Source organism: Nicotiana tabacum, chromosome 2, assembly GCF_000715075.1.
Source record: "Nicotiana tabacum cultivar K326 chromosome 2, ASM71507v2, whole genome shotgun sequence".
Classification (NCBI taxonomy): Eukaryota; Viridiplantae; Streptophyta; class Magnoliopsida; order Solanales; family Solanaceae; genus Nicotiana; species Nicotiana tabacum.
Genome location: NC_134081.1, coordinates 110862990 through 110888687, shown reverse-complemented (window position 1 = coordinate 110888687; position 25698 = coordinate 110862990). Strand labels below are relative to the sequence as shown.

At 34.6% G+C, this 25698-nt stretch overlaps 2 protein-coding genes across 2 annotated transcripts; both read left to right on the top strand.

The window, feature by feature from the left end:
* The first annotated feature begins 9626 nt into the window (after positions 1-9626).
* Positions 9627-12184, top strand: LOC107771905 (putative membrane metalloprotease ARASP2, chloroplastic). The gene has a single exon (XM_016591367.2). The coding sequence runs from the start codon at positions 9776-9778 to the stop codon at positions 11123-11125; it is 1350 nt and encodes a 449-aa protein (XP_016446853.1). The 5' UTR covers positions 9627-9775; the 3' UTR covers positions 11126-12184.
* A 6160-nt stretch (positions 12185-18344) lies between these two features.
* Positions 18345-21493, top strand: LOC107771908 (transcription factor MYB101). Its single transcript, XM_016591370.2, has 4 exons — positions 18345-18674; positions 18915-19256; positions 19834-20746; positions 20885-21493. The coding sequence occupies exons 2-4, from the start codon at positions 18933-18935 to the stop codon at positions 21172-21174; spliced, it is 1527 nt and encodes a 508-aa protein (XP_016446856.1). The 5' UTR covers positions 18345-18674; positions 18915-18932; the 3' UTR covers positions 21175-21493.
* The last annotated feature ends 4205 nt before the right edge of the window (positions 21494-25698 follow it).

Genomic DNA, 25698 nt, shown 5'->3' with positions numbered 1-25698 from the left:
ATCAACATTTAAAAAGAAAAAGATCGAGCACGTATTCTTTATTTATAAAAATATAATCACAGCAACTCTTCACTTTTTTCAACATCACCTTTGAATTTAATTCTTAAGAAAATCAAACTCTTTGGACTGCTATTTTCTCCGTTGGATACATCCCCATGACTGTGTAGACGAATATTTTAGGAAATCTAGAGGGAAAATTGAATAAGCTATTATATTAAAATTTTGAGTAGTATATTAATAATTGTAAGTATTAAAGAGTATAGATAGACTGCAGTTGTAACATAGTTGGAAAAATTTGTGACAAAAGACTCTTTAAAGAAGATCTTCCAATTACCAAATCTAATACCATTTTCATTGTTGGTAACATATGAGAAAGATAAAGTCATTCAAGGAAAAACAAGTTGTCAAAAGTACCAGAATTTACCTCATATTTTCAAGCCTTGCAAAATTTAAATATCAAACGAATAACAAATTGAAATTAGAAGAGCTATTTGCAATATCTAAATTAGATTATCAAATTAAAATATAAAGACAGAAAAAAACAAACACAAGCTAGAAGAATTTCATAATAAATTAATACATGGTTGACGTTCATGCTAAAAGTTTACAATATGCAATCCAACGGTTGGGCCCGGGTGCAACACGGGCCGACTTTTATTAGTTAGTTTATAAATCTCTTTACTTACGTCTTCATGCCTACAATCCCTGTTAAATTCTTGGGAATTTCGCAAATTTTAAATTTTTGGGGAATTCCCAAGAATTTGCTTCTTGCAATTTCAATATTTTCATCACCCATACTATATGTTGAAAAAAAAGTTAAAAAGAAAAATTTTAAGAAAAAGAAATCCTTTAATAAAAAAAGAGAATTTCATGTATAGAGAAACTAATTAAGAAGTAACTGTCATCATATGCAATCTCTTTGAGAAGTTACTTTACCAAATATAAAATCATAATTATAAAAATGACCATATTCGACACCTTCGAGTAGTATATCCAACATTGAATAAAACATCTAATTAGGCCGCATCAAACACTTCCTCAACATTTGTTCTTCCTAGCGCAAAATAAAAGGACTATGTTCATGAGTCACGTAGGAAAGATATACATTCAACATTAATAAAGAAGAGTGAATATTATATTATTATTTTTATCATCATTTCAAATGCACCACAAAAATGATAAAGCTCATGAGTGTAGGATAAGTTAAAATTTTTACAAACGTGAATAGATAATATACCATAAAAATTTAATTTATCATCATTTCAAATGCACCACAAAATTGATAAAGCTCACGAGCGTAGGATAAGTTAAAATTTTTACAAACGTGAATAGATAATATACCATAAAAATTTAATCCCCACTTGTTAGTATCACAAAGGCAATTGAAAGCTAGCAATTATGAACATATGAAAGATAAAAAATTAAGAATCAAACTCAAAACACACATTAAAACAAACCATCACAACAAAACTCAACAAATTCACTCAAATATTTACCATAATTTAATCAGAATCCTTTGGGTAATAGAGCAGAGCAATATCACAATCAAATAACGCATTAGAGAAATTTGGAGAGAAGATAAAAAGAAGGTAAAAAGATTGGGACAATTTTCCCATTCTTCGCTGGTGAAGGAGGAACACTTGAAATTAAATAGGTGAAGGAGGGTTGCACCTTTAAAATTGTGGAAGTTGAGAAGATGGAAGTTTTAAATTTAAAATTTTAAAATGGTGTATTTGTCTTTCCTATTTCTCATGCAATTAAAACAATTTTGAAACGGGGTCTTTGCCTGACCTTATTGATCATCAGACTGCAATCAAAGCCTTTAATCTTTTGAAATAGTGTCATTCTTTTTTGTAACGATTCGACCAGTCGTTTTGCTTTCTAGAACCTTGTTCCCCTAAGTAAGCCTTTCCATACGTGTTTTTACTGTTTTATGACTTGTGGGGATGGTTGGTTCGAGATTTGGAAGGGTTCGGGTTGAAATCGAAACACTTGGTTCCTTAAGTTGACCTTAAAAGGCTAAGTTTGACTTCGGTCAATATTTTGAGTAAACAACCTCAGAATCAGGATTTGATGGTTCCAATAGATTCATATGATGATTTCGGACTTGGGCGTATGTTCGGATCGAGTTTTGGATGACCCGGGAGCGTATTGGCGCCTAATAGTAAAAGTTGGTTCTTTGAAGGTTTTAGAAGTTCTTTAAACTTGGTTTGGAGCGGGTTTTGGTGATATCGAGGTCCAAATAGAATTTCGAGATCGGGAATAGTTCCGTAATGTCATTTAAGACTTGCACGCAAAATTTGGTGTCATTCAGAGTAGTTTAAGTACGTTTCGGCGCATTGGGAGTAAATTGAAGAACTTGAAGTCCATAAGTTTGATTCAATTGGTTTTGGGGTGTGATTCTTAGTTTTAATATTGTTTCGGGCATTCCGATGTACGCACGTAATTTTTGACCCACATATTAGAATTACCTTTAATAGTCCTAGTATTTTTTAGAATATTTATTTGAGTTTATTTCTATAGAATTTCACTTTATTATTAATTTTAATTCTATTTTTTTTAAAGCACAAAAATTGAAAAATACAAAAATAGTTTCATTTTCTCTATTTAATTTAGGTATTAGGTATTTTTAGAAAGATATTATTTTTATTATTATTTGAAAATACCAAAAAAATAATTTTGTATTAATTAGTATATTTTGATAGTATTAGTATTTTTATTTTTATTTTTTGTTCAACGAGTAAGAATTAAATTTGGGCCAATTGGGAGCTCATTTTTGTATTTTGGTGGCCCAACAAGACAAATGCCTATTCTTTCCAATTCCTTTTAGCCCAAACCCTTTTCTCACCTATCAAACCCCTCCCTTAATCATAGCCATTGATCTACTTTCATCCAAAGGCCAATACTCACTCCCCACTACCATATAAAAACTAAATTAACACCCAAAAATCCTAAGCTAATTCACAAGAACCTAGCCGCTGCGCCCACACCACATCTTACCGCATAATTGATTTTTTTTTTACCAAATAACACTCACTACACACATACACACACAAAAGCTACTTCCATAATCATTACTTTTTCGATTTTGAAGTCTTGAAAACGAAAGCTTTACAAAAGAAAACAGAAGGATTAAAAGGTTTTACTTTAATAATACCTCCAGCTAATTCTTCCTCGTCTCAAAAGTTAATCGAGTATTCCGGTCTAAACGAAGAGGGTCGATTTATCGCCGGCGCGAGGTTTTGTTTGAGGTTCCGTCGCGTTCGTGTCCCCGTTAGCATCTTTGGTCGCTGCTCAATTTTTCGGCCAGATTCTCGTTTGCTTTTCGACTAAACAGAAATGTAAATTCAGAGTTGCATTAATCAGAGATAAATCCGCTCACTAAGGTCCATTTTTTTTAAAACTCTTAGATTTGATTCTTTATTTTGCTTCATCTTGTACTAGTTCATGCCAAGCTTGAATAAAACGTGGTCACATTAATATGGTCTTTGTATGTTCTGATTTACTCTCTGATTTAAAATGTTGCCATCTTTTCATTTTATATTTTGGATATTCTGCATATTTGTTAGAAAATGCTTTAATTGTTCATGATTTGGTTTCTTCTTTTTTATTTGTTAGTTGAAAAATGCAAAAACAATTAGTGGTGGCAGAAGTTTAAATATATAGTTTGTTGATAGTATAAGAGATGGGTTTAATTTATTGAAATTATATCGTAATAGAGGAGCTGGAGCTTGTTACAAAAATATTGGGACATGGTATTGTTTGAGTTTAATAATAGTAAGATAAGTTCGGCCAGAAGCCCAAATAATTTATAGTGATCAAATTGTATACTTCATCTACAAAGTGATATCTATAACTTGTATGCCCCACAATGCATCTCAAATATTTGAGTGAACTAACAATCGTAGCTTGCTTTAGGCACGATAAATAAAGTATCGTGACTATGGGTACGGTTCCCGTGGCATAGTTGTGATACGTAAATTCCAATTCGGGTGTGCATTTCATGTGACCCGACCACAACTTCAAACAACAATAAATTTAACATGTTGTGAATCGCGGGTGCGTTTCACGTGGCGCGATTCGCAATATGTACTAAAACTATAAATCCAAATTCGGGTGTGCATTTCATGTGACCCAACCATAACTTCAAACACTAATAAAATAAGCATGTCGTAAATCGCGGGTGTATTTTATGTGGCGCGATTTGCGATGTGTGTCAAAATAACAAGTGTACGACATCGCGACTTGTTCAAACAAACTCCATAAATAATTAAAAGCGGTCAGAAGGCTAAAAAGCACAATAGGTTTTAAATATATAATAAGTCAGATAATTGGGCCAATTATTAATAGTTGAGCGACCGTACTAAAACCACGGAATCCGGGAGTGCCTCATACCTTCTCCTGGGTTAACCAAATTCCTTATCCGATTTTCTGTGTTTGCAGACCATAAAAATAGAGTCAATTTCCTCGATCTGGGATTTTAAAATAAACCGGTGACTTGGGACACCATAAATATTCCAAGTGGCGACTCTGAAATAAATAAATAATCCCATTTCGATTAATGTCACTTAAATTGGAAAAACTCCCCTAATCCCCTCGGGAAAAAGGAGGTGTGATATTCCGAGAGTTCGAGCGAGTCCGTTTTATGATTCCAAACTGGTTGGTATGTTCGGGCGAGGCCCCGGGGTCCCCGAGTGTCAATCGGACGAGGCTCGGACCAAGATGAGAATTGGGAGCAACAGCTGAAGCTTCCAGCTGCTGTCATAATCGCACCTGCACTTGGCCAGCCGCAGATGCGAGCTCGCAGAAGCGGCCAAGGAAGGGCAGCCCAGGATCCGCAGGTGCGCCCCCAACCTTTGCAGAAGCGGGACCCCATCCGCAGAAGCAGAGCCAGCCTGCTTGGGCACTTCCGCAGAAGCGGACTTTTGTCCGCAGAAGCGACAACGCAGGTGCGGCCCTGCGACCGCAGGTGCGAGATCGCTGGAGGTAGTGAGGTCTCTTTTAAAACGGGACTTAATTATTTTGGCTCATTTATTTTCATTGTTGGGCAATTTTGGAGCTCTTAGAGAGGGGATTTCACTTACCACGTTGAGGTGAGTAATTTCTATACAATGTGTGTTAAATACATAGTTTATGAGTAGATTATAACATGTAAATTAGTGAAAATTATGGGTTTAGGTGAAAACCTAAATTTTTGATAAAAATGAGATTTAATCATGAAATTTGTTATGGAATCTAGTAAAAATCATATATTTGAGTTCATGAGGTTATGTGTAATAACTTTCTTAAAAAAAAAATTTCGAAATGTGGGCACGTGGGCCCGAGGGGTAAATTTTAGGAATTCTGCAAATAGGCTTAGGAAATCACTTTGATAGTTGGGATATGAACTTTTAAGCGTGTATTAATTATTATAAGTAATATTTGACTAGTTGCGAGTCATTTGGCACCAAATTGAGGGTTTGAGCACAATCTTGGACAGGAAAGTAGGTTTTGAGACGACGTAAGTCTCTTTTCTAACCTTGTAAGAGGGAATTATCTCCATAGGTGAATTGATTAACATGTGCTTCTATTTGTGGGGGCTACGTACGTACGAGGTAACGAGAGTCCGTACGTAGCTACTAATTATGCTATTGTGCGGGTAGTATAGGACCCATATCATGCTATACTTGAGATGTTTGCACCCTTAAATGTTAATTTAATTGCTTAAGTTAGATTGGAAACTTGTGAAGGAATCTTTAAAAGGTTAAATTTCACTTACTTGAAGTTGTGAATGGAACACTTGACTGTTATAGAGAATCTGTATTTCTTTAAAGTATTTTTCTTTGTGGAGCGGCCGAACGCCTCGGTAGCAGGTACATGCATCTATGGTTCGAGCCGTTCGACCATCGGCAATGCATAGTTTAAATATTTATGTTGGATCGGGCCGTACGACCTCGGTATAATTTGCGCATGATACATCTTTGGAATCATTTATAATTGTTATTGCTTCTTTGGCTTGAGATATAAATTGTTAAATGATAAAAATAAGATTCGGGACTTAGTACTTGTGAAAGAATTATTTATTATTTCCTGTTATTGAGTTATCAGTATTTCTCACGAAATTCATGCTTATTTGTAAATTTTGGCATAGTATCTTTAGCTCATATTAAGTGTCAAAGTCGACTCCTCGTCACTACTTCTTCGAGGTTAGACTGAATACTTACTGGGGACATATTGTTTATGTAATCACGCTACACTTCTACACTTGATGTGCAGGATTTGAGGCAGGTGCATCTGATTATCAGTCCGGCGTGCATGCTTGACTTCTGGTCTGAGACCACACGGTGTGCTGCTCTTCCGAGCCATTCAGCAACAGCCGGAGTGTCTCGTTGATTTATTTTCTGTCTATTCTATTTCAGATAATGGAGTAGAGATCTTTTGTATATTCTACTAGTAACCCACACACTTGTAATACCAGATCTTGGCACACGCTAGTAGATTTATGATTTTGGATTTATTTTTATGATTACGATTTGCACTCAGTTGCTTTCATTTAATTATTTTACATCTGTAAATTCCTAAATCTTTTAACAATGAGGAATGTTATTCACCTAGCAACTTATTAGCAATGGGAAACCACTAGATTGATCAGTGTTGGCTTGCCTAACAATGATGTTGGGTGCCATCAAGGCCTATAATGGAATCGGATCGTGATAACATGGTATCAGAGCACTAGGTTCACGTAGGTCTCACAAGTTATGGGCTGGCCTAATAGATTCTTGCGGATCAGTGTGGAGACGTCCGTACGTATCTTCGAGAGGCTATAGGGTGTTAGGAAACCACTATTTATTCATCTTCTATCGTATAATTGATGGTGTACTAAGTTTCTTCCTCTTATTCTCTCACAGATGGTGAGAACGCGCACGGTAAACGTTCCTGACCCGGGAGAGGCTGCTCCCCCTGTTGCTAGAGGCCGAGGCAGAGGCCGAGGGAGGGCACCCGCCCGAGGTAGGGACGAGGACATCCCAGAGTTGCCCCAATTGCACCACCAGCCGATCCAGTGGAGGATATCATTGATGGGGAGCAGGGCGAGGTGCCCGCAGCAGAGCCAGCCCCGGTCGATTTCAAGTCAGCACCGGACTTTCAGGAGGTCATAAGCTGTATGCTGCGGTTCATGGATTCTATGACCTAGGCTGGTTTATTACCAGCAGACCCAGTCACATCTCAGGCGGGAGGGAGAGCACAGACCCCTACTGCTCAGGCTCCTGGACATGCAATTGCAGTATATCAGACCCCGGGCACACTATCAGTGGGCGAAGCCCAGCCAGTTGTACCTGAGCCCAGACCAGTTGCGACTGGCGAGCCACAGAAGCTACTAGATAGATGGACCAGGCTTCACCCTCCTGTCTTCAGAGGTGAGCGACATGAGGATCCCCAAGACTTCATTGATCGGTGCAGGGACAGACTGCACAACATAAGGATATTGGAGTCCCATGGGGTGGATTTCACTACTTTCCAGCTGGAGGCAGGGCCCGTAAGTGGTGGCAGTCTTATCTTCTTAGCAGACCAGTAGATTCTCCTCCCATGACTTGGGACCAGTTTACACGTCTATTCTTGGATAGGTATATCCTACCCTCTCATAGAGAAGAGTTGCGGTTCCAGTTTGAGCAGCTCCAACAGGGTCAGATGTCAGTGACCGATTATGAGGTGAGATTCTCTCAGTTGTCTTGCCATGCACTTATGATACTTCCTACCGAGGCAGAGCGAGTGTAGAGGTTTTTTGCGGGGTTGCACTCAGGTATTCTGGATACTATGGCCCGGGAGGTTGATATGGGGACGTCTTATCAGCTAGTAGTGAAGATTGCTTGGAGGATTGAGGGTTACCGTCAGAGGGGTAGAGAGCAGATGCAGCAGGACAAGAGAGTCCGTTATTCCGGAGAGTTTAGAAGTGCCCCGGCTAGGGGCAGAGGTCAGTTCATGAGGGGTCAGCCCAGCAGGCCCACATATCCAGCATTGCCGCCTCCTCGGGGTGCTCCAGTGCGACCCTATTTCAGTGCCATGGCGGAGAGTTCTTATGGCCCACCAGCTAATCAGGTTTCTTCCAGCGCCTATTTCAGTCCCAATGCAGAGAGTTATTACCGCCCACCAGCCATTTAGGATTCTTCCAGTGGGTATTCAGGCCATCAGGGTCAGATTTCATGACAACAGATCACTGCACCGAGAGGTTGTTTCGAGTGGGATCCCGATCATGCGCGGAGGTTCTGCCCCAGGCTTCTGGGCAAGACAATACAGCAGGGTCATCAGCCCATGATTTCAGCACCAGCCGTTCGGCCGCCCAGAGGCAGAGGGCAGGCGAGCAGGGGTCGTCCTAGAGGTGGAGGCCAGGCAGGGGGAGGTCAGCCAGCTACTGTTCAGACAGGCGGAGGCCAGCTAGTCGGCGCTCTAGCTTAGTTCTATGCTTTTCCGGCCAGACCAAATGCGTGGCCTCAGATGCCGTAATCACAAGTACTATTTCTGTCTGCGATAGGGATGCTTGAGTTCCTTGATATGACCAACTTTTCAATTATCGGATTGCTTTCCAAACAGAATATATAGATTTTCAATCTGTTAACTGAGCAGCACAATAATTGCTTCTCTCACTCTTTTGGTATTAAAATGTCTCGTGCATGTTGTGGTGAGAGATCAATGATCATGTTATACGATTTACGATCTTGAATCATCTTACAGTCATTACGAAAAATAGGCGATCCACTCATATTAGCTACATACATTGTGTTTGGAAAGTCAAACGGAAGTTAGACTTAAGTGTACCTTGGTAATTACATGATTCGGTTTGTTTATCTGAATTAATACTTATTCGGTCAGTGCGTATTAATTGATGTATGCTGCTATCCATATATGATTTAGAGTGATCTGTTTTAATATACAGCCTGTTTCTTCTTTTAGACGCTTATTGTCTTGAGCCAATGCATATATATATATATATATATATATATATATATATATATATATATATATATATATATATATATATATATATATAAAATATGCATATATTATATATTATTTTATCCTATTATTTTGGGAGCGACAAAAAATTATACATTTCTCAATTTGTTTTCCAAATATAAAATCTTCCCTAAACCTGTTCCTCCTTTATTTTTCTTATTTCATTACGAGAATCTTTTGTTAGGTTGATTTATTAGATCACAATTTCATACTTCATTATATATTTTTGTGGCAGTGAGGTAGCATGCCACGTGATATTCATTTTAGTAAAATGTAAATCCATGTGCGACGGTATTGCTATGGTGAATAAGGACGTTAACGATGGAAGGATATCTTTTTTACAAGTACAATAACGTCGAGGGCTATAGTAGATCAATAGTTATAAGACTGAATATAAATAATGCTATTCGTATAATAAAGGGATATTTTTTACCCTTTTTCGAATCATAAATTCTATATTATATTCATGTGAATTGGTTAAAAATAATTAATTTGCAGTTGGATCCTTTAGTAATTGCTTCAAATAAAAATACTACTTTTGAAAGATGCCATATATTCTATTTTCTTTTGCGCGGAAATTTCTCCTGGACCTCTGTTGAATGAACAAAGCCCAAGCAAACAAAATTGTGGTGTGAGCATTGTAAACAGATCACACACATCCCCACCACAAATCCAAATTTGTGAATTATCCATTCCAACATCCCCCTATCTTCTCTATCCCTTATTAACCAAAACCCCCCCTCTTCATATTAACCCCTTCAAAATTCACAAAAATCAACAAAAAAACATGATTATAAACCTCTCCTCTTCTCCTTCTTCTTGTTCTCTCTCCCTCTCACAATTAATTAATTCCAAATCACACATTTCTAAGTTCCATCTTAGGTCCAAAACTCACTTCTCAAAATCCTTATCATCTTCTTCAGAAAAACTCATTTTTCATTCCAAGAATCAATTTTTACATGACAAGAATATATACCCACTTAGCAGAAGAAAAAGGTTTAAAACTTGGGCCATTCCTGGGCTTGATTTTAGTGGATTTGAGAGTGCACAGTCAGTATTAGAAGCAGTTAGTGTATTGACAGCTATTATTGTAGTACATGAAAGTGGTCACTTTCTTGCTGCTTATCTCCAAGGTATTCATGTAAGTAAATTTGCTGTTGGGTTTGGTCCAATCTTAGCTAAATTCAATGCCAAAAATGTTGAATATTCACTTAGAGCATTTCCTCTTGGTGGGTTTGTGGGGTTTCCTGATAATGATCCTGATAGTGATATTCCCCCTGATGACAAAAATTTGCTCAAAAATAGACCTATATTTGATAGGGTGGTAGTTATTTCAGCTGGTGTAATAGCTAATATAATCTTTGCTTATGTTATAATATTTACACAAGTGTTGTTAGTTGGATTGCCTGTTCAAGAATCTTTCCCTGGAGTTCTTGTCCCTGATGTTAGGCCTTTTTCAGCTGCATCTAGAGATGGATTACTTCCTGGTGATGTAATTTTAGGCTTAAATGGAATTGAATTAGGGAAAAGTGGACCTAATTTGGTTTCTGAGGTTGTTGATGTCATTAAGAAAAATCCAAAGAGAAATGTGTTGTTGAAAATAGGGAGAAGAGAAGGGAATGTTGATGTTAGAGTTACACCTGATGAGAATTCGGATGGTACGGGTAGGATTGGAGTTCAACTGTCACCAAATTTCAAGATTTCGAAAGTTCAGCCGAAGAATATATTTGAGGCTTTTAGCTTCTCAGGAAGAGAATTTTGGGGTCTTACGTACAATGTTTTGGACAGTTTGAAACAGACTTTTATGAACTTCTCACAAACGGCTAGTAAGGTATCGGGCCCTGTTGCCATTATAGCTGTTGGTGCTGAAGTTGCAAAATCAAACATTGACGGCCTTTATCAATTTGCAGCTGTTTTGAATATCAACCTCGCGGTTATAAATCTCCTTCCTTTGCCTGCTTTGGATGGGGGTTCTTTAGCCTTGATTCTTGTAGAAGCAGCTCGAGGTGGAAAAAAGCTTCCTTTAGAAGTAGAGCAACGGATTATGTCATCTGGAATCATGTTTGTGCTCATTATTGGACTGTTCCTTCTAGTCCGTGATACTCTAAACCTTGATTTTATCAGGGATTTGTTATAATCAGTTGTGTATAAGTTCATAATCCGGAAGAGTTGATATGGAGAATATCACAGACGACTATTAAGAACAGTAAGCAACTAGTGGTTCAAGGAGATCATTTTTACCCATGATTACTGAACATCAGTCCTCCTTCCAAGACAAACTTTGCGCGGTACTTGGCTTCTCCTTGGTTTCAATTTATTGCAGATATGTGGATATTCCTGAATTCCCCCACATTATCCTCAGTTGTGTTGGTATCACTGGATCAAAAGACAAACACCTTGCTTGCTTCACTATCCAATGTATATGGAAATTTATACAAGTACAATGTGTTACTTTCATATTCTTGTTATTGCTGAGGAAACTGGGGAAAGAAGGGAAGGAACTGTAATAGAACATGGCGAACTGATGGTAAAATTTGGTTATAGTGTGAACTTACAGGTTTCCCTTTTGCCTAAAGAACTATATTAACATTTTGTTCACTCCATTCTTAAAAATCTATGTTGTGGTCTTTTTGTTTCTTTGAGGGTTGAAGGAGAGCTTTGGAGTAACGATAAAGTTGTCTCTGTGTGAGATATAAGTCATGGGTTTGAGCCGTAATGCTTGCATCAGGGTAGGTACATCACATCCCCTTGGGTGCGGCTTGGGTGCGGCCCTTCCCTGGACCTTGCATGAACGTGAGATGCTTCGTGCACTTGGCTGCCCTTTTACTGCAGAATTCTCTTTACTCGTACTGCCAAGACTCAATAGGTCTATTTCTTAAATACATGAAATCAGAAAAAGTTGAAAGTGCATACACGAGGAAATTTTGCGTACACAAATTGAGCTTGGCTCTCCTGTTTTTCTTTCCATGAATTGTGTAGTGAAGCATTGTGTAGTTCGGTCATATTTATTTCATAATTAAGAGTAGTCATTATGCTCCTCTAGTAGTCATTTAAGAGTGTTGTTAGCTGGAAACAAAGTTTCTACTGCAGTTCGGTCATATTTATTTCATAATTTAGAAACAATCAAGAAGTTGTACTTTGATGTTGTATGTACTCTGATGTATATTTGAATAAGATGACTAATGTTTTGGAGTTCCCTCCATCTCATCAATGGCAGAGTTTGGAGAAGAGTACAAAAGTCTTTGCTTCTAATAATAGGTATAAAAAGGGCCTCCCGGTACACAAAGCATCTAAGGTCGGGGAAGGGCCGCACCCCAAGGGTATGATATAGATAGCTTACCCTAATACAAGCATTAGTGATTGCTTTCACGGTTCGATCTCGTGACCTATAGACCATACGGATGCAATTTTACTGTTAATCCAAGGCATCCTTTCAAGTAATAGCTATGAATCTAGAAATTCAAAGTAACTTGGGTCAAACATAACTGTTTTCTCTATAATTTTTTGCAAATTTTTTTAAGAAAATCAAGGTTAAAATTGAAAACCGAGCCTCTTGCGAATCGGAAGGGTAGGGGGCCCTTTTTTCCCAAAGTTCTTTTAAAAAAAAAAAAAAAAAACTTTTACCTCCCTATACTATATATGAAACTTAATTACCTTCTCTAATCAAGTTTTAACTTAATTACATGGTCATATACAATTTACCAATTATATACAAATTAGTTTTAAATAAGTATCCCTTGATTGGAGCCTTTTAATTTAGTAAATCCCTAAAAATCCTCACAATTCCTTAATTACCCAGACAAATCCCAATCTTTCTAAAGGATTTTCTTCTCTCTCTTTGAAATCAATCCACTTTCTACACCAATTTCTACAAGGTTTTTTCTTCTAAGGCAAAAAAAAGAGATTAATTTTTTATCGATTTGAATTTCGCCATGGCTGGAATTTGGAGCTTTTTCGGGCTTCCCCATTTCTTGTTGGTGTTCGGATGGCGGGCTAGCAGTAGATGTATATTAATTATTTGGTTGTATTGTTCGAATTGAAATTGTTAATCAATAAATTTTGAGGTGTTTGACTCTCCACAATTGACAGCCATTAAAAAGTTTCGAAACTTTGAATTTGAATTCGGATTTTCAAAACATATTGTTTGTTTGGATTGGATGTTATTACAAATTGGAAATATTCTATGGAGTTTATATCTCGATTTTGAGGGTATTTGGTGAAGATTAGATTTGATTTGGCTGGATTTTCAGATTGAAATTCGAAAAAGAAGCAGAAGAACACACCACATACAAAATATATACAAAATACATACAAAAAAAATATTGTATAAAATTTGTATAAAAAATGTATTTAAGTTGTATGATGTTGTAGTTGTATTTAACTGGGTAAGAATGATGTATGAAAGTTGTCGATAAGTTGTAAATAAGTTGTATACTGTATAATTAGTTGTTTGAAATTTATTTTTAGTATGTATGTAGTTGTAGACTTGTAGATATATCAAGTTTTATATTAAATTTGTATAAAATTTGTTTTTATTTTGTATGCTGATTCTTTTCTTAAAATAGGCAATTATGACAAAGAGAGAAGAGTTGCGCTAATTATGGCTTAAAATAGGTAACACACAACTGGAAGGGGTCTTATTTAGATGGAAAGACAATTTGAACTTTGTTCCCTCCAGTTACGCCATTTTTTCAAGCAAAGAATCCTCTAATTTAAGGCACTAATAATGGATTGTATATAAATTATAAGAAAAACTTGTTTAAGGCGGGTAATATATAAAACTTAAATAATTTTAGTAAATAAGTTTCAAATATTGCATAAGAAGAAAAAAAATCCCCTTAAAAAATTGTGGTGAAAATTGAAAACGAGCCTCTAGCAAATCTGAAGGATAGGGGGGCGTCTTTGGGCAGAGATTTAGCCCTCATGGTCAATATTTGCAGGCTTGGATATATTGAGAGCACCAATGTGTGAGTTACAACCAAAAAGACCAATATTAATATTAGAAATCATCTATTGTAAAATCAAACACATAATTTATAGTAATACTCTGTATATTTCATTTTTAATTTAACGAAACAAACACTTACTAAAAAATTATATTCACTAAATAACTCATTATTATTTAATCCCCGTATTATAATCTACACATTATAATTCTTTCATAACTAATTTTTGAACCAAACCACCTCTTAATGATTAAGTTCTTTTACTAGTTGTCTTCAGCTTGAACCTAGCCTAAGGTAAATCGGGACCAAAATTAAAACTGGTGATTTGACTCCTGACGGATATATTCCTAAGTTATACATATGTTAATGAAGAACCACATCCCATGAATATGCCTATATTAGAGGTATAATAAAGTGAATGGGCATAATGTGAAAAAATCATATAGACTTTTTAAAATGTAGAAAAAAGGAAGAAAAAAAAGAAAAAAATGACCTTAAGATTAATTATTCATTTATAATTTTGTTGTTCACGATTTGATTGGACTCTGAGAGCCGATAGAGAAAAAATGATGATGATTGGTTCGAATTTTTTCTTTAGTATCTGCTTTACCCTCTCTTCCGATGATTGGTCAATTGGGCTTGGGATAATGTAAGGGAAAATTACGTTAGATAACCGCTTCAAAAAATAGCTACACATTCAAAAATTCAATGAAAAGTAGCTAATTTTTGGAATACATGACAGTGTTATGAATTTCGAACTTAAAAAGTGAAACTGTATGGCATTATCATGGACGAAATTCAGGGCATTATCATGGAGTTTACTTTTTTTAAAATTCGAAATCCATAATACGATCATGGATTTCAAAAATCAGGATGGTATCCTGTATTTTTCACTTGTTTGGTTGTTTAAGTTTGAAATCCAAGACACTGTCATGGTATTTCTGCATTAATTAAAAGAGGCTTATCAATGAATTTTTAACCATTGATTATTTTTTAAAAATCTATCCAAAAAGTGACTAGTCCAGATAATTTTTACGTTTAGGCCAGGTTGTCCTGGCTCATATACAGACACTTTTCATACTAGTGAGATTGAAAATAATACGATAATCACATTGTAGAAATAATGACATTGTGCCAAGATAGATCATGAGAAAAATTAATTCATGTAAGTATCACATAGATCACAATAATTGTTGATTCAATACAACAAACGAGGTGAATTTTTTTTTTTAATGTAAGTTAATACGATTCGGTTCAATATTTTCATGCGGTTGAAAGATTAGTACTCAAATTTAAAATGACATTCTTACCTAAGATGTGTTTCATGTCAAAATCCATATTTCAAAATGCAAGAGCGTGAGGTGGGGCATTTTGCTTAATGTGGGGTGAGGCATAAATGAAAATGGATTCGAACTTGTAGCATTTAATATTGAGATTTTTACCTATATGTACTACATTAGAAACTTATTTACCCTCATTATTTAGGTTTTAACTTAATTACAAATTGATATATAATTTATCAATTATATATATATATTTTTTATTGATAAGTTAATATCCCTCAGTTAAAGGGCTTTAATTGGCAACCAATCCTAAGCCTTCAGGTTTCTACCCACCCCTACTATACGTCTCTCAGCAATACACTGTATCCCACCCCCCACCCCCACGTAACCAATAACCCAAAATATATAGAACAAAGAGTTTCGATCTTAAAGAGTCACGAATGAAGAGAAGACATAGAAATCCTACAATCAGTAACAAAAAATAACTAAGAACATAGCTGGCACAACTTTATTACTTTCCCATCGATAAAAATGGTCCAAAGTTTTGCATTATATTGATTGATGAATAGATTAAACCATTGGCACATGCATTGGGCGTGGCAAATATTGATTAAACTGAGCATAAAGATTTTTATGCATTAATTAAACTAAGCATAAAGATTTGAATTTAAACTCCATTGACAACTATTAAGAAACTTCAAAGCTTTTAATTTGAAAATTGGGTTCGATTCAATCGTTATTTATTTGGATTGAGTGTTGTTACAAATGATTGGGAATACTATCTGGAGTTTATATCTCAATTTTGAAAGAATTTGGTGAAGATTCGAGGTGGTCTTAGTTGGAATTTCATATTGAACCTCGAAAAATAAGACATAAACAAATTGTATATATTTTGTATGTGAGTGTAGAAATAGTATACAAAATATCTACAACTTACATAATTGTATACAAGTTGTATATAAAATGTATGTAAATTGTAGTTTTTAACCGGATTTTGTGTAAAAAATGTGTATTTAAGTTGTAGATAAATTATAGACTGTGACCGGATTTGTATATATTTTGTAAAAAACTTTTGTTACTTTCTGTAAATATGAAAACTTAGACAAAACCGGGTAAATAAGTTTAAAATCTCGTATATATATACGAAAATGTCCCTTTTTTAATTTATAAATTAATAAAATAATATAATAACCACAAAAAATATATAAAGTACATTAAAAGTTTAAGAAAATTGGAAAAATTACGAATATAAAATATTTAGCATTTATTTTAATAAAACATAAACAATGCAAAAGTGTATTTTGTTCTTTAATCTAAGTCGGCTAGGATAGTTTCTCAAAAATCCTCCTTACTATCTTATGTACCTTTAGTTTTCCGTCGGAAAAGACAAATCCAGAATTTTGAGCTGTGAGTTCCAAATTATAAATTGTTTATTGAGTTCAAGATAGGCTATTTTAATATATTAAGTAATTTCTTAATACAAATATAAGATTTGAGTCAAACTAAAGCTAATTCTGTTAGAACCATAATTTTTATTGTTTTCGATAGAGGTGTGCGTTCGATCTTTTGATTTTGAAAAAGTGCAATCCAAGCAGAACTAAAAATAAATTTTGTTCGGTTTGATTTTTCTCTTCTCAGGTCGGGCTTTTTCGGTTTGGTTATCCGGTTATGTCATATAAAATAATTAACATAATCAAATTTTTATATTGTATGACAAGATAATTAAATATTATAGAGAATGAGAAGAATAATATTAAATATCTTAAATACAATTTTTAATATTCACGGATAAAACTTTTAAAATATAATATTTAAAAGTAACATGTCCAAACATTAAAATAAAACATCTAAACCATTAATTCTTGCTCAAATGAGATTAATTCTTGCATGCAACTACTGAAACCTGAAGAAACAGTAAAACTTTTGATGAAAGCTTCACAATCAAAATATTACTTAGTAAAGATGAGGAATAAGGAGTTATATTTTAAATATGAAGAATAAGGCATTATATACCCTAGTACAAATAAGCCAATAAAAAGCAAGACCGAAAGTGATAAAATACCCAAAATCTAACTCACGTAAATGATATATGTTAAATAATACATACACACATACACATACACACACACACACACACTATATATATATATATATCGGTTTTTTGTTTTACATTTTTTATTTTCTTGAGTCCGAAATCAAACTAAAAAAAAAAAAAATTCTCAATCCAAAATCAAACCGAAAAACCAATCTAAATTAAAATTTCGATGATTTGGTTTTTAGATTTAATCTGAATAACACGCACCCCCAATTCTCGGTCTCATTCTGTCAAACGACGATTTAGGCTAGGTGGTCCTGGTTCATATACAAACACTTTGTATTAGTGAGATTGGAGATAATCTGATAATCATATTGTAAGAATAAAAAATATTGTCTGTAGTAAGAGAATTACTGATATTGATCAGTCAAGACAGATAACGACAAAAATTAATTTAAGTAAGCATTTCAATAAATGTTGATTTATTAAATCAAAGAGAAATTTCCTTTTAAGTAGGTTAACTAGTTCAGTTCAATATAATTTTTACGTGGATGAAAGATTTATACTAGAATTTAAAATCAATTTTTTTTCCTTTCAATATAATCTTTCCTATAAAAATTCTGCAAATAAATACTACTTTTTAGTTTACTCTACCAAATTCATTTTTAGGTATTTAGAGTTTATCATGAACCTACTTTGAATTATTATTTTATATTCAAACAAATCGTGGAAGAAAATATCATAAGTACCATAAAATATAAACATTTTATGGCCTTTATCCATTTTGTTCTTGAATTTTCACGACATTAAAAATATTAAATCTCTCATTCGAACCCACCTTCCAATCACCCCAAATAAATTTTTAAAAAAGGAGATAAACCTTGCTTATTGTTTAACTTAAAAACTGATGTTAGAATAAACGCTTACCAAATTTCATGAAATTATTATTTTATAAGAAAATGCAAAATTAGACACACTTGTGGAACTTTAAGGTAAGTGATTAAAAGAATGAACCAAGAAGGGAGAGCAAAATATTGAAGCATAGAGCTTGCAAGCCGGGGACGAAATACAAGCTCACCCTATAAATACTCACCACCTCTCCTTCTCTCCTATCTCACTTCTCTTCACACACTCTCCATTCTCAACATTTTCCTCTTTTCTTTATTTTCTCCAAAACAATTTCATGCCTTTCTCTACCCCACCCCTTACCACCCCACCTCCATCTAGCTAGTTTCTTTCATTAATTCCCATCACCCCCCAAAACATTTTTCTTGAACTTGTTATCCTCTCTTTTAATTTGCTCTTTCTCATCCATCTCTCCTTCACATCCTTGTCAAATCACAAGAAAACAACCACACAAAAAAAAAAAAAAAAAAGAGACTAGAAGTTTTGTTTTGGTTTATCTTCCATCGATATTGAATTGTAAGTAAGCCCATAAAAAGAATTCTAAAAGTTTTCTTCTTCTCTTTCAAAGTTTTGTACAAGGAAGTCATTTTTTAGCATCATCCTCACGCACACAAACATTTGAAAACTAATGTTAATAGTGTTCATATCTAAATTAGTTACTCAGTGAGTATCGAATACCAGATGGTTACATAGAAAAAAAAAACGAATATTTGTATCTTAATTACCATGTTTTTACTCTTTCTTTCTTTTTTTCAGGAAAAAAAGGAAGGGTTGATGGCCCTAGACGATAGAGGAATGAAGGCGTCGTCAGGAGGAGGAAGAAACGGAGGAACAAGCAGGCAAGCGCTTAAGAAAGGGCCATGGACAGCAACAGAAGACGCGATTTTAATGGAGTATGTGAAGAAACATGGAGAAGGTAATTGGAATGCTGTTCAAAGGAATTCAGGATTGATGAGATGTGGTAAAAGTTGTAGGTTAAGATGGGCTAATCATCTTAGACCTAATCTTAAGAAAGGTGCTTTTTCTCCTGAGGAAGAAAGGATTATTATTGAGCTTCATGCTAAACTTGGCAACAAATGGGCTCGCATGGCTGCTCAGGTTGATTTTCTTTCATTTTTGTTTTTACCTTTTTCTTTTGTTTAGCATATCAATTTTTTGTTAATTATATGTAAAAAAATCTAATAATAGGGCATATGTCTGAACAACTTCTTTGTTCAGACATCTATGTCCTTTTTTTTTTGCGCAAATTAACCAACTTCATGCATATATTTAGGATCCTGTATTCAAACCTCGAATTGATTGTACAAACCAAACTAATCATTTTCCATAAAGGGATCCTTTAGAGAGTTATTAATTCTCTGCTTTAATAATCTTCTTGAATTTTTTTTATTTATTTTTATTTTTTTTTGCTTTCTTTTGATTTTTTTTTAATTTCTTTAAGTTCATCACCATTTGAGTGGGAATTTTGGGTGTAATTTGTTGTATTAAATTTTATTGATGAACATAGATTACGTGATGTTGATGGTTCTGCCCCTTTAGTTACCGGACCTTGCTATTGAATCTAAAGTTCACTTAAGGATTCACCTCATAATTAATTAAGTCTTTCTTTTTGGTCTTTTGATCAAATGATGACAAATTATCTAATTCTATTTGATGTTTATTTCATGAATTACAGTTACCTGGAAGAACAGACAATGAGATCAAGAATTACTGGAACACAAGGCTAAAGAGAAGACAAAGAGCTGGTTTGCCTATATACCCTCAAGAATTACAACCACAAAACCAACAAGAAAACAATCAACACCAAAACCTTCTTTCTTCACCATATGATCCCAAAAGGGCAACTTATAATAATAACAATCCTCCCTCTTTTTCCCTTTTGGATATCTTCAATCCTTCAACCATGAAACCTTCTATTACTCAACAATTCCCTCTTAATAATAACAACATTTTTCACGATCCTCCTAAAGGCATTTCCTTGACATTGCCATCGTCTATAAGGAATTCGCAATTTTCTTCACTATCTAAATCTGTGCCAAATAACAACTTTGGTCACGGCTTGTCCAATTCAATGCCAATGCCATCATTTCAAAATAACTATCCAAGTTTTAATAACTTCACAACAAGGCCTTTTACGGGGAATATTCATTCGAATCCAAATGAATTAATCTCTGGTATAGGAGGTATTAATAATATTAATTATCCCTCAGGACAATCATCTATCCCTGTAACTGCATCATCATCTGAGAATACAGGCAGTGATTTTGGTTCAAGTGATGCTAATAATTATGCAAATGTTGCTGGATTATCGCGAGGAAATAGTGGATTATTGGAAGATTTATTGGAGGAGTCTCAGACTTTGACTACTCGCACTGTCAAGATAGAAGATCAGAATAATAATCTTGATTTAAAGGAAGAAGAAGCTGATTATAAAGGGAAATCATTGTGGGAAGATTATGGATTAGTGGAAGAGGAAGGAGAAGAAGCTATTTTAACTGAAGAATCCGTTTACAGCTTTGCTCATGGTGTTGATGTCACCTTAAATAGTAACTCTGAAAGCTCCAGCCCTGATCCCAAATTATCTTCAGGTAATTAATTAAACTATCAAAGTAAATCTGTTTTTTATTTGTTGTCTGATTTATCGTCATTGAAGATACACCTTGTTAGCTTTCACATAACAGCTGATTATTTTGATCCTAACTTAACTTTCATTTTATTTATAATAGGGATATTGAAGAAGGAAGTTTCATTACAGGGAATTAATCAAGTGGATGACGATATAATGTGCCTTCTTGATAATTTTCCGTTAGCTGTACCAGTTCCTGATTGGTATGACGAAAGGGAAGACAAAAATAATTCAAATGGACAATTGTCAAATGTGACAAATGGTGATCACAAAGCTGAAAATCAGGCTGAAGATTCTAATAAGTCACAAGTTGTGACAAATTCAGGGCCTAGGAACCATGATTGGGAACTTGGAGGATGTTGCTGGAATAACATGCCTTCTTTTTGCTAGAATTAGATTTAACAAAACATCTTATATAAAGTAAATGGAAAAGATTGAGGGATTTTGATGTCACCTCTCTTTCCATTTTTTATTTTATACCTTAGGTTGAGATATAGGTATATTTGATGATCGTTCATTTGATCGTCCTGGATTATTTGTTGTTTTTGGAATATGAAAAATGAAAACTCCTGTTTTGCTGAGATATGGAGATTGTCTAGTTTTAGGGTAATTAGTCCAGACAGTTGTTCTTTGAAACAACAATCAAGAATTGTTTAAGCTTTGCTTTATTGGTTTGTGATGTGATGAATATATTTGGGAAAATTTTATTTATGCTGTCCCTGGAGACTGGAATTAAAATCTTTTTTTTTTGGGCAAGGGTCTTGTGCCAAATAGTTGCATCCCACTTTCTTCATAACAATCTCAACATTTAACTTTATATGTAAGTTAAACTTAACTAGAAATTATTATCAATCTTTATTAAAGAATTTTTTCACTCTCCAAACAAATTAACACAGGAAAATATTTTCCAGAAAATAAGTCATTCTCTGAAAAATATTTTCCGATATATGATGAAGGGTATTCCTCCTTAATTATCGAAAAGTTTGATATATTAATTATGTGTAAATTATATTTTAGAAAACACATATAGTTTTTAAAACTAAAAAGGGTCACCCACTTGACACAAGGATGAGACATAGATGATAGAACAATGGTCAATTGGATATGCATATATTTCGTCAATCATATAAATATCATATAAATATCATGAACGAATAGTTAAAACCTGTTAGTTTCGTTTATTATTATTTTTTGATTAAAGAAGTGTTAATTTAGTTCATGATTATGAATTTAAAGAATTTTAATGGTTACTTTAGTCCTCTATTCTTTAAAAAATGTTAAGAATTTTTAGCGTTTCTCTAAACTTGACTCAATTGAAGTTTTTACTTAAATGAAACACTAACAAAAAATGGAGAAAGGGAAGTTAAATGAAACACTAACAAAAAAAGAAATCGGTCGTTTAATTAAACCGTTTAAAACATAAGGTGCAGCATCAAAACACAAGGGGAAAAAATACCATATCAATGCGTACTGGTTGGAGTACAGTCTCAAAGTTATGGAAATGAACTAGCTTTATCTCGGAAAAAAAAACTTTATCTCCAAACACTATAAAAAGAAATTGAAATTAGCTACTTATTCGTCGCTAATCTGTTGCTAAATCACTCGTAGCTAACACAATTTATTGATAATATATCACTAATCCGTCGCTAAATGGTATTGACGATGAATTTTCTATTTAGCTATAAAATTTGCCCGTCGTTAATTTTTATTTTTTTTAGTAGTGCAATATCCAGATATGGTGTTCTCTTGAAACTTATCTCACTGTTAGGACTCCATTTATCTAACTTAAAGCTAAGGGGATGCAGGCAATCATTACGTCAGTTCTATTTCACAAGGGATCAAATGAAATGTAACAAAGAATCTTTGATAATTTCATGAATAAAATAATGTTGTTCTAAGTATATATGTACTATTTCTTAATCATGTAATTAACGTGTGCTTAGCTACATGTACTTTCTATTAATGTAAAGATTCCAAGTCATAAATTGTACTTTCTCTAGTATTTTCTTTTATGATAAACCCCAATAAGAGAGACAATTGGATCATATCCTTCTTTATCCGGAATCTCGCAAAAATGTCTTTACTAAATTTGGAGTTATAATGATGCAATATAAGAAGGCCATTTCCAGTTTCTTCAAAGTAGTAGCAATACGTCTCTATTATTAGCATTCCCCTATTAAAGGTTCACGCATACCATCAATTCCCCAATCGTTTATCACTTTTTATTCCTTCTTTCTATTTTTTTCTATTTTCTTTTTTCAAAAAAGGCCAACTAGCCAACCTTATAAAAAGAAAAAAATTACTACTTGGGTGACGGAATTGGCATGTTTCACGTTCTATGTCATTGTATTTTGGTACTTTATTTATATTGAAACTTTATTTGTACACATTTGACGTTAGGATATGCTTTTTAGGGTTTTAGGGACTGTGTACCATACGTCAAAGCTTTGCTAACGTTATATGATGCCCATAAGGCCATAGGATAGACGATATTTTCATTATCTTGAGAACATAGGCCTTATTTTTTTGTATTTGTGTGCATCATTCGAAGTCTTTTTTTATAAAAGAAAGTCAAGAGAAATTTAAGTCACGGAAAAAGAAAGAGAGAAAATGGGGGCAATGTAAATTAAATCGTCGTTTCGCAGCTTCGACAATCCACCGATTTCTTTCAAATCAAGCTACTTTGGGATTGTTTCATGCACAAGAAAAAATATTATCACTTCTTCGAAGTGATTATCCAAAAAAAAAAATTAAAATTAATTGCAATGATTCTAAATATTGAAGAAAGATTTCATCAGTATGATTTAATTAGACCACATGAGAATTTTCCTTAAGTTGGATTGACGCAATCAGCTAACGATGCCCCCCCCCTCCCCCCCCCAACACACACACCCCACACACACACATTTCAACTTTAATTTCAGTTCAAGTTTTACGCATGTAACCTTCGCCTCACCCCAAATATTAAAATTTCAGGTCTAATAACACCAACTTTTTTTTTTCTCTTGTTCGTTCTTTCTTTATCTGTGTTATGATTTTTAAAAAAAAAGAAAATAAAAAGAAACAAACAGGTATGAAAGGTTATGTTTCACTAGACGGCTAGACCCCTCTTTTTTTGTTGTCTTGGAATGTAAATAGTCTATAATAGAGCTCTCCTAAATTAAGAAAATAAAACGAATTTCTTTTTCTTATTTATGTCAAAAAATAAAAGAAAATTAATTTTCATAATGCCAAAAAATGAGGCAAGAGGACGAACATAAATTGGGAGCGCAGAATAGGCCATGCAACTCATGCAGTGATGGCATTGCACTAATTTCAAGCCCACAGAATAGTCTGAAAGAGAGTCCTCATCCACATTGTGTTTTCCTCTTAATTTCCTCCTATTCTTCTTCTAATTTGGAAGTCTTCTTCCCAAAATCTTCACACTTTAGCAGCTCCACTTAAATCTGGAACTCGTGTATCGAAATTGGAGTTTCACTAATTATTGAAACTTTGCTAGTTTCTAATTTCTATCTCACTTTTTGCAATCTATCACAGTACGTTAATTCGAATCAATTATTGTTACGTGTGTGTCAAGACCCAGAATCCTAACCTGTCGTGATGACGCCTATCTCGATACTAGGCAAGCCGACAATATCAATAAACCACAATATTTTAAAGTTTGAAAAAAACATAATAATTTGAGTTTAATAAAAGGCCTCACAATTTCCGATACAAACACTCCCAAAATCTGGTGTCACTGAGTACATGAGCATCTAATATGAATATAAGTCTGGAAATACGGTCTATAATAATTTAAAACCAAATACAGTAAACAAGGAGATAGGGAAAGAGAGACAAGGTCTGCGAAATACGGCAGCTACCTCTGAATCTCCGAAAAATCAACCGTGCGAGAGAATCAACACTCGCTATGCCCGGGAACACCTAGATCTGCACACGAAGTGCAGGGTGTAGTATGAGTACAACCAACTCAGCAAGTAACGATAATAAATAAGGAACTGAAAATAATGACGAGCTACACAGTTACAATTCATTTCCAGTAATTCCAGCAGAGAGTAGGCATGCTTTCAATTCCAAAAGTTTAAGCCAAATCAGTTTTATACAATTCAAGTTCAGATAATTCGGATATAAAATCTTTCAGAAAATTTCACAGGAATGACAGATAGCAACTAAGTGCAACAACAAATGAAAAGCAAGTACAACCTCTCAGGACAACAACCACTCACTGGGCACCCAGCCCTCAGCACTCAGACTCAATGGGTACTCGCGCTTACTGGGGGTGTACAGACTCCGGAGGGGCTCCTACAACTCAAGCGCTATAATCTGCACGGCCAACTCACGTGCTATAGTATTAATATCTGGATCTGCACGGCCAACTCACGTGCTGCACGGACAACTCACGTGCTATAGTATCAATATCTCACAATCAGGCCCTCGGCCTCACTCAGTCATAAATCTTTCCAGTCTCTCGAGCTCTCAATAATCATGAAATCAACCCAAACAACGTAACAATGATATGATGCATCAATAATGAACAATAGAGACTGAGATAAAATAAACAGTAAACTGTGGCTGAGTACCAAACAACAATTTAGCAGATAATTCAGCATGTACACGACCTATATGGGTCCCAGCAGTACCAACATATAGCCTAAACATGGTTTCTAACATGCCTTACAGTCAAATTTCCACAACACATAAAGAGTATATAGCTAACAACAAGTTATTCAACTTTACAGTCTCACGGGACGGACCAAGTCACAATCCCCTCGGTACACGCCCACACGCCCGTCACCTAGCATGTGTGTCACCTCCAAAGTAATCACATGATACAAAAATCTGGGGTTTCATACCCTCAGGACTAGATTTAAAACGGTTACTTACCTCAAACCGTGTAATTCTTTATTCCGCTAT

Coding starts and splice junctions, on each gene's coding strand:
- LOC107771908 (XM_016591370.2), top strand. CDS start 18,933: ATGGCCCTAGACGATAGAGGAATGAAGGCGTCGTCAGGAGGAGGAAGA. Junction 19,257..19,833: donor GGGCTCGCATGGCTGCTCAG/GTTGATTTTCTT, acceptor CATGAATTACAG/TTACCTGGAAGAACAGACAA. Junction 20,747..20,884: donor TGATCCCAAATTATCTTCAG/GTAATTAATTAA, acceptor TATTTATAATAG/GGATATTGAAGAAGGAAGTT.
- LOC107771905 (XM_016591367.2), top strand. CDS start 9,776: ATGATTATAAACCTCTCCTCTTCTCCTTCTTCTTGTTCTCTCTCCCTC.